The sequence below is a fragment of the Drosophila arizonae genome, chromosome 2 (genome assembly GCF_054131065.1).
Source record: "Drosophila arizonae isolate 15081-1271.41 chromosome 2, UAZ_ARI_1.0, whole genome shotgun sequence".
Taxonomy (NCBI): Eukaryota; Metazoa; Arthropoda; class Insecta; order Diptera; family Drosophilidae; genus Drosophila; species Drosophila arizonae.
In genome coordinates this window covers 2,704,324-2,719,425 of record NC_142922.1, presented here as the reverse complement: position 1 = coordinate 2,719,425, position 15,102 = coordinate 2,704,324, and the positions used below count along the sequence as shown (strand labels likewise).

Sequence of the window (15,102 nt, the reverse complement as noted above, 5' to 3'; positions counted from 1 at the left end):
TGCGCATTAATATAACAGCAGAGCAATAAAGATTAAGGTTCTTGGAATTATCATCACAAGAGATAAATAGCTACGAGGACGCATGCTTCTACAGTTCTAACGGCTCAATTTCAACAATGGCATCTCAAGTGTGGACTACAGTATTAAGTTTATAAATGACTACAAATATGACACGCAACACTTACAGAGTACAAAACCAACTGAACTTTGACACATGTTCCACGTGCCGCAGCTCTGGCTGTATGTGATTTCTCACTGTCGAAAACTCAACTTGTTCGGGAGAAAGTTCAACAATTTCGCACATTTCAATGCTGCAGAGGAAATATGAACTATGAACTATGGAACCACATATTTGAATCGGGTAAAATCATAACAGATTCGTCATAGACATCAAGGAAGCATAAGACATAAATTGGTAAAAGGAGTAAAAGGAAAATTTTATTTATTAATTGAATCTTAATTTATCTATTTATTATACAAAAATAAATACCATGTTGGGTGTCTTGGGTGAAGTGCCTGACTTCGGAGAGGTTTGACACTTTAGGCTATATGATATGTTATAACTTATAGCAATGCATTCAAAAATAATCAAAAAGTTTTGATATAAACAAAATAAAAAAATTAAAATAAGCAAAAAAAAAAAAAAAATTAATTAAAAAGTTGATTTGTTTATCTATCTCTTTATTATACTGCATTTCATATAGCATATTATAATAATTATATACCATGCAATTTAACCTAAACATCATAGTAATTGATAATAAAATTCAATATAAAGTACATTTGGCAAATAAATATTTAATCTACATAATCATGCCATTTGCCATATGCTATCGGAGAGCTAACAAGTGCTGGCAGTCAATGGGTTTGCCGAACTCACATAATGACAGCTCACATTGGGCCTGAGCGCGATGTGGCAATAAAAATAAATAAATATAAATATACTTGTAGATTGGCAATTGGAAGTGCACTCTTACGGCCAATTTTGTAACGAAAATTAAAGATAACATAAATGTGCCCGGGCTGACATGGTGCAAAGCAATGCGGCACGCCACGCCATGCTGCCAGTTTGAGTCGCAGCTGCCGCTGTTGCAGTTGCCGTTGCTGTTGCTGCTGCAGTTCAAGTTGCAGTTGGTTGGATTCCGTGCCGGCACATCAATGTCGTCGCAATGGCATGCTATTTGAATTGAACAAGTGTCAGCGTCGAGGGTATATAGTGTTGCCAGAGTGTATGTGTGTGTGTGTGTGTGGAGTGGAGTGGCCCTTTTGGCCCGTTTGTCCGCTGGGCCTACTCATGCTGTTGCCAGTTGCCAGAGAATTGTATTTGCATGTACTGTCGGTGCATAAGGACGACAATGCTCTCAAAACTCAAAATATTAACACTTTAACGCCAAGTTTTTTATCCGGCTGCCGGAAGCAGACAACACAATGCACCCACACACACACACACACACATACATACATACACCAACACACTCGCAAATAAAGTGTGGCGGCCGTTACGGTGGCAAAACGCCATGTTGGATTATTCAACTCGACGCCATTTCGCGTCACAATGCGCGCTATGCGCCGCCATCATTGCACTCGACAGCAAACGGCAACGGCAGTGGCGGCGGCAGTGGCAGCGGCAGAGGCGGCAAACGCGACGGATGAAGTTGCAATTCAAAGTCATAAACACGTGCAGCGTGGGCGCAAAGTCGCAGCTAAGCTGCAAGCAGCCGCTGCCACTGACATAAGCAATAGCAACAACAGCGCTGGCACTTCCTGTGACTGCAAAACAGCAAGGGAAGGCAGACCGACCGAGTGGGAGGGGGAGAGAGCGAGCGAGCTAGAGCGAGCGAGCATTAGATAGACATTGAGTGAGAGGGCGAGCAGGAGCCTAGCGTGATCCCCACAATGGCTGGGAAACGCTGCCCTTTTGTTTCCAAGCCATTTTGTTGCCGACGCGTCGCGTCGCTGTTCGTTTTTCATTTGCATGCAAAATTCAAACATCAGCATAAAAATGCAATTTTTATTGCTCAACATTTCTCAACGCCCGCTGCAAATATTTTCGCGGGTTTTTATTATTACCATTTTTTTTTTTTATTATTATTTTTTATTTTTTTGTTATTTTTTATTTTTGCGTACTTTCTTTCTGCTTCTGCTATTGTTGTTTGTTTGATTCGGCTGTTGCTGTTGCTGCTGCTGCTGCTGCTGCTGCTGTTGCTGCCACTGTTGGCTGTGGCTCATATTTATTTTGAGTTTTTATTTCTGGCCCACAGCATGCACACCGTTGTACTGGCCGCGGGCCGTCGTCGTCGCCGTCGCCGTTGCCATCGTTGCCACCCACCGCCTCCTTTATGAGCTGCACTTTATGAAAATGCAGTTGCCCCATCCGCTGGCAGCAGTTGCCATCGTTGCCATTGCCATCGCAGCGCTGCCCGTTGCTTCGAGTACATTGCAAATATTTTATTATTGCGAAATTCTGCCAACTTATCCCGTGCGCATGTGAATCTTAGTAGAGCTTGAGCTGGTCTCTCTGCCGCTGCCGTTGCCGTTGCCGCTGACGTTGCCGCTGCCTGAGAGCGCCGCAAGGCAGCAGGAAGGATGCAGCAAGCTAAAAATAATATTTCGTTGCAATTGCAGTTGTTTTGCTTTGTTTGTGTTTTTGTTTGTTTTCATATATTTTTGCCTTCGTTTTTGTTTTTGTTTTTTTGTTGTTGTTTTTTTGTTTGTCGGTTCGTTTAGTTGAAATTACGTTTTGTGTGCCACTGAATTTCATAGCAGAAGCCGTGGCAGCGGCAGCAGAGGCAACAACAACTTGAGCCGAAAAACTTGCTTTCGGTTGTTATTATTCTTGCGTTTACTCCCGGCAAATTTGCCGTGTGCCGCCTTGCCCGCCTGCTTGCTGTTGTTGTTGTTGTTGTTGTTGTTGTTGTTATGGACACCACCACAGCAGCAGGAGTAGCCGAAGCAGCACCATTGCATTCCGTTACGGCACGAGCCTCAGCTGCGGCAGCACAGTAGCTCCTGCTTGTGTTTTGGCTTGGATTATTTTTTTTCGTGCTGCCTTTTTCCAACATTTTAACTTCCGCTCAATTTACCTTTAGGCCAAGTAATTTAAAAGCTGACGTGTTTGTACAACTACAATTTCGACTCATGTTACAGTTGCTGTTGTTGCTGCTGTTGTTGTTGCTATTGTTGGCATTGCCTGTGTATAGCACTTCCTGGTGTAGATTTTTGCTAGGTTTGCCGCTTGTTCTGCTTCTTGGCTTTTGCTGTTTTCTTATATTTGCTTTTGTTTTTGTTTTGGTTTTTCTTGCTTCTTTATTTTTTGTGAAAAATATTTAATAGAAGAGAAACAAAATTTGCTGCTGCTCTGGCGTATATTTTGTTTATTTGCCCTCCGTTTGACTGCCACTTGTGATAGTCAAGTTTTTGATGGGCCCGGGTCTCTAAAAGCCAAGTCAGCCAAAGCTGTTAAAACTGTTTGCCTTGGCTAATAGTTGGCAAAGCAGCAGGCACCACAGGCACCAAAGGTAAATATTAATTAAAGTCGATAGTAAATGGTCCAAAAACGTTTTATTCTGTTTTTCTTTGGTGGTGGTCGTGGTGGTGGAGGTGGTGTTGGTGCTGCTGCTGCTGCTGCTCCTCTTCCTGCTCGCTCTGTTTGACATGTGAGCACGCAATTTCCTTGATAGGCCACCTTCATTGATTGAAGGCGTTCGCTAAGCTGTCCAACTCGAAGGATATGCATAACGTATCAAAAAACGTAGCATACTATTTGGGGCCGAACTTTCTTTACGCGAACAGCAACAGGAGTGTCTCTGTGTGCGTATGTGTGAGTGTGTTTCTGTGAGTGTGCGCGCGTGTGTGTAAAAGCAGTTAACGCTATTGTTTGTATTACAGTCTGGGCCAGCCAGCAGTCATGCAGCCGGGCAGCCGGGCAGCCGGGCAGCCAGGCAGCCAGCATCCAGGCACTGCCGCCACCACTCCACAGCTGGCTGCCAGGCAAGCTAACGAGTCTGTTAGCCAGCCCGCAGCCACAGGCAGAAACTGGAGGAGTGGCCACAGCACCAGCGCCAGCGTCAGCTACAGCTACAGCTTCAGCCTCAGTTTCAGCACCAGATTCAGTTTCAGCTATAGCATCAGCAACAGCCATGTGCTGCTGCTGCTGTTGCTGGAGCTGCATTAAGTGAAGTATTGTTTCTGCTAGATTAATCCTGTTTTAATTAAATATACACGCTGGCAGCACAAACCAACAAGACCGTTGACTCTGCCGCTCCCTAGCAAAAAATGGAAGAAAAGGCTGGAATATATTGCCAGCCGCAGTCCGCAGCCCACACACACACACACACACACACTCACACACACAGATCGTAGTCAGACGTAGTCCATGGTCCGCAGCCCGCAGCCCTCAGCCCGTCGCCCACAGAGCGTTCCACACAGCCCAACAACACATTCGACTTCTGACGTCATGCAAATTTGTGCGCTGGCGCTCCACACGGTTTGACAAACTGACTTGACTGACTGAACGAGTGAGTTGAGTACGGACCAGAGTGCAGCGCCAGAGCTGCCGAAAGCAGTTGCCGCAGCAGTAGCAGCAGCCCATATGAATGGGTGCATTCGACCTAGGTTTATTTATTTATATTTTCATGTGTTTCCAGCGCTTGAAGCTTTCGTGTTTTTCTTCATTTTAAGAAAACGAGAAAATACAAACAAGCTCGAGAAGAAAAAGGAAAACTCAGACACACACACATACACATACACCCCCGCTGCCACTGCCAAGGCAGCCCCTTGCGCTCCCATCAGCAAAAAACATCCAGAGCTTCTTCGCCATTTTTGTAGTAAATTAAAAACGCAGTGGTATTTTATAAGTGCTTCCAGAAATAACTAAGAAAATAGAAGCAAAGAAATGAGGAAAATCTCAGGTTGCTTTATGGCGACTGCCAGCGTTTGTCATGCATTCAGCATTGTGTTGCTCTCGAAAGCGTCGACTTGCACCTGACTGTGCATAGTTCGAGGTGCTATTTCAGCTCTTGTCAGGAGACTTACAATCAAGCTTAAGTGCATCTTGCATTTTCAAGTTAAATGAAATGAAGTAGAGTTTGTGCGAGATTTAAAAACATATATATATCGAAGAGGCGATGACTGAATTAGAGAAATTAAAAGTTAAGTTGAGACAAGTATATTAAATGAGTTCCACTCGGAGTCAGTGTGGCAGAATGAGGGTGGGAGTAATCAAACTGAGATATAACCTGAGCATCCTCTGGGCTATTGTTTCACGATTTGACAAACTATTAAGTTCAAGTGGTTATTTGACAGATTTTAAGTCAAGATTCGATTGAGTGGATGGGGGAGTGGGGTTGGGTGGGGTTGGCGTCAGATAGTTTGGCTGAAAATCTAGTCTATCTGGATGTTTTCGAGATCAAATCTCCATAAGTGATGAGTCTTCTAGGCAATGTTTCTGTGAATAATTTGCACCATAACACTTTAATACTCATCTAACTTAAGAGGCAATTATTAAATTGAGGCATAATGCTGCTTGGATGAGCATGATTTCGTTTACTGAGCAGATTTAATACGCACATAGTTGATGCACATCTCGAATCATGTCTGCAAATCTTAAGTTCTATTACTGCGTAAAACTTTGCCATCTTAAATCTAACCTGAGGAATGCATTGAGCAAGTTTACAGTTTACGCTCGGCTGCCTTTCACTTTCGAGTACCTTTTGCCGCTGCGTCGTCTCCAATTTGGGCTCTCTTTGCCCTCACTCGCTTTGTGGCTTCATGCAATTCTGCATTGCGTTCTTAAAAGCGTGTGTGCGTAATACATACTGTATAAGCACACACACACACACACACACACACATGCAGAAGGAAACCCACATGCATAACCACACGAGTGTGTGCGTGTGTAAGTGAACAGAAATGTAAGTGTGCATCTCTGGTGCATACTTAAGTATGTGTAAACATATGCCCTGCCGCAAGTGCCCATTAAATTTGCTCCTTAATATTCGTATACCACATCCATATGCACAATATACATACATACGTATATGTATATCCATATATAAATAGCCCTCTCTCTCTCTCTCTCACACACTCTTTCTTCAGCTCTCTTATTTCCATTTTGAATCATGTATGAATTTCAGTGTTTGTTTTTAAGCTCTTACCAGGTCTTTTATGCCGGGCTTGAGTAAATTACAAAAAAAAAAAGAAATAAATAAATAACTAAAAATGAAATCATCTTCAACTGCAGCACTTTCAGAAATTCTATTTGCTCCTTTTGGAAATATGACATCTATTTGTTTATAGTGTAATTATAAGCCATTCACAGAGCTGTGCTGAAAATAAAACCATCTAGTTGCACCTGCACCTGCAATTGATTGTATGTACATACATACGTACATATTTGCTGTTGAATTGCCAATTGGCAATTTGTTTGTGTTGTGTTACTTTTGGGTGTTACTGTGCTTATATTGCTACCGAAATTTGGCAAACTGCAAGGTTTTTGCAAATATCATTTATTAGTTCGATACGGTATACAGCGCTGCATCGATGTAGTCAGTTAGAATAAAAATCAAATGCATAAATTCAAATAAAAATGCCAAATGCTAGGAATATGGCACGCCGAAGACTAAATACTCTTGGCGAAATTACATTTGCTAGAGAGAGAGAGAGAGAGAATGAGAGACCGATAAAGAGAGAGATAGAGAGAGAGGGAGAGGCAGAGAGAGAGAATAGAGAGGAACAAATCTTTAAGCATAATTTCGATCGACATTTCATTTTAAGTTCAAGAAGAAACATTTTTATATGTAGCCTATATACTGATATTATATTATTATTTTGAAAATGTATTTCATTATAATATTTATTTAAAAATTTTCGATGATATTTTCATAAAATATTTAGTAAAATTATGAAATGATTTGTCGTTAACTTAATCTAAAAAGATATTAATGACATATGTTTGTTATATTATTGTTATATTATATGACTGCAGAAGCAGAAGTGAGCAGAAGTGCTCAGCTGTGTTATACTCTAATTGCTGCTGGGCTAACTTAAGACTCGGTCCATTGAGTCATCTCCTAGTTCTAGTGCGAAGAACTCGCAGATACTGGCGCTGCATTATCTGGAGTCCAGTTCCCATGGACTTGTAACGAAAAGCTTAACAATTTACTGATGTTTGTTTTTCAATATAAACTTTATAGCATAATATTGAAAATTGGGTACCAACAATATGAGCTTATTCAGCAAGAGCAATATTTTTGCAGTTACGTTCGTTGGGTCCGAAATCAACTGCAGAATAAAAGAAATGATTTAAAACTCTGTTTGATTCGTGATATTTTATATGCAAGCATATTTTTTATTATTATTTGTAATTATACGATTTTTGCTTTATATCAAATTTATAAATAATGGATTTAGTAATTTTTATTCAAACAGTGAGGATTATTTTTTGTTATATAGTTATAGCTGCCTTAGTCACATACATAAAATGAAATGCAAAAAAAAAGGGGAAAACAACATGAATAAATAAATGAATTTGACATACATACTGACACACACACACTCGCACACAGATATGTGCATATTTATATATGTATGTATGTATAGTTGGCATAAATGTAAGTACCTGCAATATCTATTAAAACGTTACCACTGAAAAATCGCACTGTAAATTGCATGCGCTTTAGCTATGTAATAACCAAAATTGATAACAATCAATATGGACATGTGCAGGTGTTGTTGCTGTGTGGCATGACGCGGAGTGGGGCGGAGCGGAACGGAATTGTCGCCGACATGCGGCCCGCAACAATGTACGCCGCACACCTTGTTGTCGGCGCTTAACCTGTCATTGTCAGTTTGGCCTGCTCCAGCTGACTGGCTGACTGGCTGACTGCCTGCATGGCCATAAACCTAAAGTGCACGCATTGAGTTCTGATTGCCTCGCACACATACACACGGACAGGGCACACATATAATGCAGGTGGGAGCTTAGTTTAGTTCAGAATGCACTTAAAATTTAATTTAAATGTAAATTTGTGCAACGAAATGTGTTGTGTCGAAAAAATGTTTATGTAAACAGTGTAAGTGAACAATAACAACAACAACAACATCAGAGCGAAGAACAACAACAAGGCAAAAGCAGCAGCAGCAGAAGTAGTAGCAGCAGCAGAAGCAGGAGCTGGCGCAGTAGTAGCAGCGACAATGGCAATAGAAAAAAAAAAAAAAAGAAAAAACGCGAAATAGAATGCAAATGCAAATATTGGCAACAGCGACCAAAAAAAGTGTGTAAGCTGCTGCCTGGCTGGGTGCTGGCGAAAATAAGAGGAATTTATATGCAGATGTGCAAACATTTTGCACCCTATTCGCGTCGACATTGCCAGCAAAAGGAAAAGCAAATGCAAGAGCAACAGCCACAGTCAGTCAGTCAGTCAGTCGAAGAGTCAGAGAGTCAGTCAGTCCGTCTGTCGGTCGGGTCTAGCACTGCCAGCATGTGCGCACTCATTTCGCAGGTTTTTGGCGGGGCGCGTAGCATGCGTGAAATTTAATAAAGCTCAAGTTGGCAGCACAAGGAGTTGTCGGACGCGCACAAAGACGATTTTGCAGTTGCCGCTGCCGTCGCCGTTCCAGTTGATGTTTATTAAATTTCATTAAATTGCGTAATTCTTGACGCTAAAGTTGCGTCGCAGCTGCAGCACCCACAGCGACATTTTCAAATGCAATTCGGAACAACTTAAAAAGCGAGCGCGCCGCAATAAAAATGTCTGCTGCGGCACCCCATCATCCATTTCCGCTATTGCTGCTGTGCAGCTGTGTAATTGTGTGTGTTGGTGTGTGCGTGTGTGTGTCTGTGTGTGTTTGCACCCCTGCAGCGCTGTTTTCACATTGTTGCTTCACACTAATCTTCTGTCAATGCAACACGAGGACGAAAGCGACAACAGCTTGCAAAGACCTATGCATGTTGGTGCTGTTGATGTTGCTGATGCTGATGCTGCTGCTGCTGCTGCTTTTGCTATTCTGTTGCCCACAGAAATTCAGAGAGGCGAGAGGCACATAGTCAGCCAGATACAGTTGCACAACTTCAAAGACCAAAAAGTGCAAACCGCAGCCGCAAACGTTTCAGTGCCCCAGACAGGGAAAGGGAAAGGGAGAGGGACAGGGACTGGGACAGCATTTGGCATTTGGAGCATTCGGCTGCGTGAGTGGGCCAAAAGATTTCGCTCCCGTCGCCCACACCAATGAAAAAACCTCAACATGCTACGGCTTCGAGTTGTGTTTTCTGGCTGAATCTCTGGTTTTGTCTTTAAGTGTAAAAACATTTTACTTTTGGGCTAGCAATACCCAAGCGGCAACAGCTCCAGCTCCAGCTCCCGCTGCAACAACCACCACAACCCACCCACCGCCGCCGCCGCCGCTGTCTGTGGCAACATGTTGTCGCCGTTGTAGAAGCGTGTCGCCAGCAACAGCATTGGACACTGCAGTCAAGTGCTTGCCTGTGTCGCTGGCATCGTGTGTGCTGCCAGCAGCCAGCCAGCTAGTTGGTTGTTGTGATGTCACTGCGGCTAATGCTTTTAGCTCGGCTCTCTCGCTCAAGCACTGCCATTGGTCAAAACTAATGCTATATTCTCATTACTTGGCTTACTTTGTTATTGCAAACTGTTTGCTGTGTTTTGTTTTCCTCTTGTTTGATTTAATTTGCTATTTGATATTGTTGCATCTTGGGCTTAAGCTTCACTCCATAGCCATAGCCATTGCTAGTGCCGTTGCCATCACCCCAGCCAGGGCTATTGCCTTGTTATATGTACATATTTTGCTTTGTTTATTGGCACAACATGCAGCTGCTGCAACAATTTGTCTTGCCCGAGATGCGTGTGTATTTTGCTAGCCTTTTGTTTATTTGTCTGCTTTACACTTTGCTTTTGTTATTGTTTTATTTAACGTAATTGCTTCTACACTTGTACTCGGAGGCATGGACACGGGTCTCGGCCACCGACACGGACTTCCACAGCGCCACATGGCACAGGCAAGGGGCAAGCACAACACGAGCAACAAATTTATTCTTTTTGCTTTCCTTTTTGTTTCGTTTCTGTTTCTTTCCTTTTTTAATATTTCACCAGCAGCAACAGCAGCAGCAGCAGCAGCAGCCATTTGTCTTGGCCACAAAGTGGACAAGCGCCTTGGCAGGGCAGGGCAGGGCGTGCGGAGTGGCCTGACTGGGGCAAATTAATTTCGTATTAGCGCACTTTGACAAATTAAAACCGCAGAGTCAACAGCCTGGCTGCCCGGCCGACTGCTGACTGCTGGCACATTTAAATATGCAGCTTGGCCCGATCAATGGCAGTTAGCAAGGCCCACAAATTATATGCAAAGTAACAACTAATAAATATTCAATGGCTGTCACATTAATCTTTAAACAGTGCGAAAGGCCTGTCACTGGCTGACTACAGCCGGCCGAGTCGTAAAAAATCATTGCTAGTGCCAATCTCTTAGCCAGGGCTGGGTCTTGGACTTGGGTCGGGGCTGGGGTTGGGGTTGGGGTTGGGGGCCGAACTGAACCGAACTGGTTAGCTTTTTTCGCATTTGCGCTTGTATTTTATTTTATATATTTCACAAATAGTCGCCTGAGCGAAAGGGGCGCCTGCAAGGGCCATAAACCAGCAGAGCTTGGGCCATGGCCAGGGCCAGGGCCAGGGCCAGAGCCAGAGTCAGGAGCATCGACGACAATACCTGACCGGTCTGACCTGCTTTACCTTTGGGCTCGCATTGCTACATTGACCACGGTGACCGTGCGGTGACGCTCAAGCTGCTCGGCAAAACCCTCAGGCACTTTTTAATCTAACAAAATCCAAAGAAACCGCACGTCGCATAAATAATGAGACTGATGAGGGTCCATTATGGCCACGTAGACTGTAGAGTGAGAGGAGAGAGCGTGGCGCACGCTACCAACGTCGCCACCCCCCGTCAAAGGGCCAGGCCGGACCAGGCCGGACCAGGCCGGACCCAGACCCGGACCCACCACAGTCCATCAGGGGTGCCAACAGTCAATTGTTTGAGCAACGTGTTTTGAAAGACCGCTAGGTGTGATAACAGTTGTGGTCTGCTCGAAGTAGGGGCTTAGTCAGAGTAAGAGCAAGAGCAAGAGCCAGAGTCAGAGGCAGAGCCGGAGATGGGGGGCAGGTCAAAAGCATGACAATGACAGCATAATTGATTTTCGAACAAAAGGCAAAGCAATATAAGCTACAGCTACAACAACATGGCCAGCAATTTATGAACTGACTAGCTATGAAATACAAACGCACACATATATATAAACTAATATATATATATGTCCATGTGAACATGTCTGTAATCTCGCCTACCTACTATACAAACGTAGTTAGATGTGCAAGTGAGCAAACAGTTGGTCAACAAAGTTTGCGGACAACGAAACAACACGCAAAACTACTTACGGTTTGGCATGCACAATCTAAACTTTTTCAACAATTTTATAAGCTTATATTTACAGAGAAAAAACAAAAGTAGCCACAAGGATATTTTATGGGAATTGACATTGTAAAATTTGAGACATTTTTGGCTTAATTACTGTGAGTGGAAATTAGTTATGCCATGACAATGCTTTTCTTATAGTTGGACAAAGTTGAGGGCGACCATACGAATAGCAGCTAAAACTAGCTCAGTTTCAGTTCACATTAAACTATATACATATAGTATATAGAGTATATATATTTATAAAAATATTGATAGAGCAGAGCTGCATGTGTGATAGGTCAAAGTGGCATTTACATGCTGTCGTGCACAAACTTAATTGGACGAGTGTGCCAGGAGCGTAGCATTTGCATTGTGGCCAATCGAGAATGGCCAATGGGCAGTGGCCAGTGCGACTCGTTTGGTCGTGCTTTATTTAGAATTTATTTAAATGAGCTCAAACGTATAAATACCGCCACTTTAGATGCAATCAATGGCTTAAGCATTTCAGCACAAGGGTGAAGTCAAGATACTGGCAAAGAGAGCGAGAGAGAGAGAGAGAGAGAGAGAGAGGGCGAGAGCGAGACGGACACCGAAATTGAAGGCGCTCTGGAATAGGGTAAAAGGGAAAAGCACTTTAACATGCTTCAACAAATTCAAACAGATAAAATATGCAAAAATTAATTAAATACTTGCGCTTTGCATGTTCCTTGAAAACAATTTGCCAGACACCAAGGCTCATGTTGAAAGGTGGCCAAGTGTGCGAGCCGGAAGCGAGCCAACCTACCGAACGTACGGGTGTTGAGTTGTAGCTTGTATTCGTGGCCTGCAACAGCGACGGCGACGGCGACGGTGATGGCGACGCAGACGGCGACGCAGACGTCAAAGACGGCCTGTCCAGGTGTGGAAAGTGTGCTATATAATTTGCAGCATGCTAGCAGGCAATACAAAGAGGCAAAGGGCAAAAAGAAAAAAGAAACTAAAAAAAGAATAGAAAGCGTGCAGCAGAGTGTCGACAGGGCGAGCGAGAGAGAGAGAGAGACAGAGAGAGAGCAAAAAGAAAGCAACGTCAACGAGAACAACAAAACGCTCTGCTGGAGCCAGCAGCAACAACATCGATTGCAATTTACTGCCTGATGCACTTAAGAAAATTTATGCAAATACCCAAAAATACTTACTTTACTTTACTTTACCGGTCGCTCAGGGTTTTTCGGGCCGGGCAGACGCCGCACCAAGGACAAACGGGTATTCCAGCATAAATTTTATAGTGCAGCCCAGGTCTATGAACCTCCGCCGAGCGCCAGACTGAGGCAGAGCGAGAGGGCAATAGGTGACAGAGAGCGGGAGAGAAACAACTATCATCATGTGCACGAGTGTGTGTGTGTGTGTGTGTGTGTGTAAGTGTAAATACTTACGTAGCAGGTACAACGCTATGGCATACTTAATGAAGCAGCACCCACAAAACTGCAAGCGCTTGCTTCATTACTTAGGGCCAGGTTGGAGTGCTGAAGGGCTAGGGGGTTCTCGTCGTTTTTTGAAAAATAGTTAAGAACCAAACTGCAATAAAAATAGGGGGCAGACGAGAAGAAAAATAAGTCGACGACGCTGCGGCCGCTGCATTGCGGGATGCGGTTATATATGGCAAATTGAGTAAGTCGACCGCTGAGAAACTGGCAACGGGCAACTGGCAACTGGCAACTGGCAACGGGCAACTGGCAACTGGCAACTTGCAACGGGCAGCTGGCAATACCCTCGAGTCGGCATCGTGCGCTGGTCGGCCGCATTGTGAGTTATGTAACGTGGCGTGTAGACTGGACACGCAGAAACACAATTGGCGACTGAGCTGATGCTGATGCTGATGCTGTTGCTGTTGCAGTTGCCGTTGTTGTTGCCGCTGTTGTTGTTGCTCTTGTTGCTGTTTCCGCCAAACGGCTCCAACGTGCCACATAAATCAGCGGCCAGCGCTGGCTTCAAACTGACAGCAGACAAATTTCGCCTGCCGCTTGACGCTGCACTAATTTGCCAAGACATTCGCTCATCCTCCTGCTGCTGATCTCGTTCGCTCTCTCCCACTCCCGCTCCCGCTCCCTTTCCCTTTCCCGCTCCTAAACTGATCCAGATTGATGCGCCTGCCGCCTGTAGCATGCAAAAAGTGTGCGGAGAACAACAGCGCTGTAGAACAACACGGATACAAATCAGAGACGGCAAAGAAGAAATTCGTGTTAACCGAATGTTGAAGCCAACTGTCTGGGTGTTGCTATTGGCCCTTAAGGGCAGCAGGTTCACGCTGCTTGCTTGCTTGCTTGCTAGCTGGTCGTCGTCTTGGCCAGGTTTCAGTCGCTTAGCCGGCATCTTGTTCCTGTTTTTTTTTTTTTTTTTGCTTTTGCTGGCGACTGGCATGATGAAGTGCTGCCAGCCAAGCTGGCGGCCAGGCATTGTGCCACCCGCGTCATAACAAGCTGCCAGCGCTGGTTGCACTTGCTTGGTCTGCTGCTGCCGTTAGTGTTGCTGCTGCTGCTTAAATAACTGGCAGCAGGTGTTTTTTACACATTTCTTAACTTGTCTCGCGACGTGAAAGCAGACAGCTGCATTGGCTCCTAGACCGACCTTCGCTTTGCCACGACCAAAGCCACACACGAACATACGCACACACACAGATACACATGCACACTTGCACATGAACGTAACTTAAGATCTACGAGGATTTGAGGTTGTTTAGTGCCATGTACAATGCAGCCTTGCGAGATGCTCAGGTTAGTTGCGTTTGCTTCTTCTTTTTTCTAGACTGTATGTTTTTTTGTTGCTTCCTCTTCTACTTTCTTGTGGGTGATGTGTTGTGCGGGCCGCACTTAAGGTAATTTGCATTGCAGAATTTGCAGAGCTTGGCCAAGGCAACGACGATGTAGTCAGTGTCGCTGCCGTCGCCATTGCCGTGCCGCTGCCTTTACCGGCGCTGCAACCAACGTGCCGGGCATGAATGAAGCAAAGTGCTACAAAGGATTATGCAAATTAATTATTTTTCGCAAGGCAGCCAGCGCCGCAGCGTGCTAGAAATAGCAGCAGAAAAAAGTCCACCTAGAAAGTGTAACGACAAAAATGTGGACGACGCTCGCCTCCGGCGCCTGCCAACAATGGCCAAATAGCTAAGGCCGCCTCTTGCCCGGCCACCTAAACGCAACAGCCTCGCCCCCTTTCGGCGCCCCCTCCAAAGTGCCTGTAAAAGTTGTTTAGTTTCTAGCATCGTCGTCGTCACTTTTATGCTTATTTTCTATTTTTTTTATTTTTATTTTTATTTTTTTTTTTGTAAGTTTGGTAGTTTTTAGATTTTGGTTGAATGCATTTTAATAACCAAGTGCTCAAGGTTGGCACTTTTGATGAAATTTTCTGTCCGTGTGTAGGTGTGCGTGTGCCTGTATGTGTGAGTGTGAGTGTGTTTTATGCAAGGCACTGGCGTTGTCCTCTCAGTTGTCCAGCGTCCGGTGTCCGGTGTCCGGTGTCCTGCGGGCCACAGGTTGTATGTAACAAACTAGCATGGAGCGTATTACAGCTTTTTGGTGTAGCTATTAAATTCTCGACTCGACTCGGCTCGGCTCGGCTCGCCTCTGTCTGGTACTGCTGCTGCTGGGCAAAGTTTTGCTTAATGAAATG

General features: G+C 44.4%; 1 protein-coding gene across 1 annotated transcript; it reads left to right on the top strand.

The window, feature by feature from the left end:
- Window positions 1–1,028: 1,028 nt before the first annotated feature.
- On the top strand, window positions 1,029–2,491 carry LOC149270185 (uncharacterized). Its single transcript, XM_089461939.1, is given in 7 exon segments — window positions 1,029–1,038; window positions 1,096–1,161; window positions 1,164–1,480; window positions 1,483–1,597; window positions 1,600–1,629; window positions 1,632–1,766; window positions 2,262–2,491. Coding segments are annotated over 7 exon segments (903 nt in total).
- The last annotated feature ends 12,611 nt before the right edge of the window (window positions 2,492–15,102 follow it).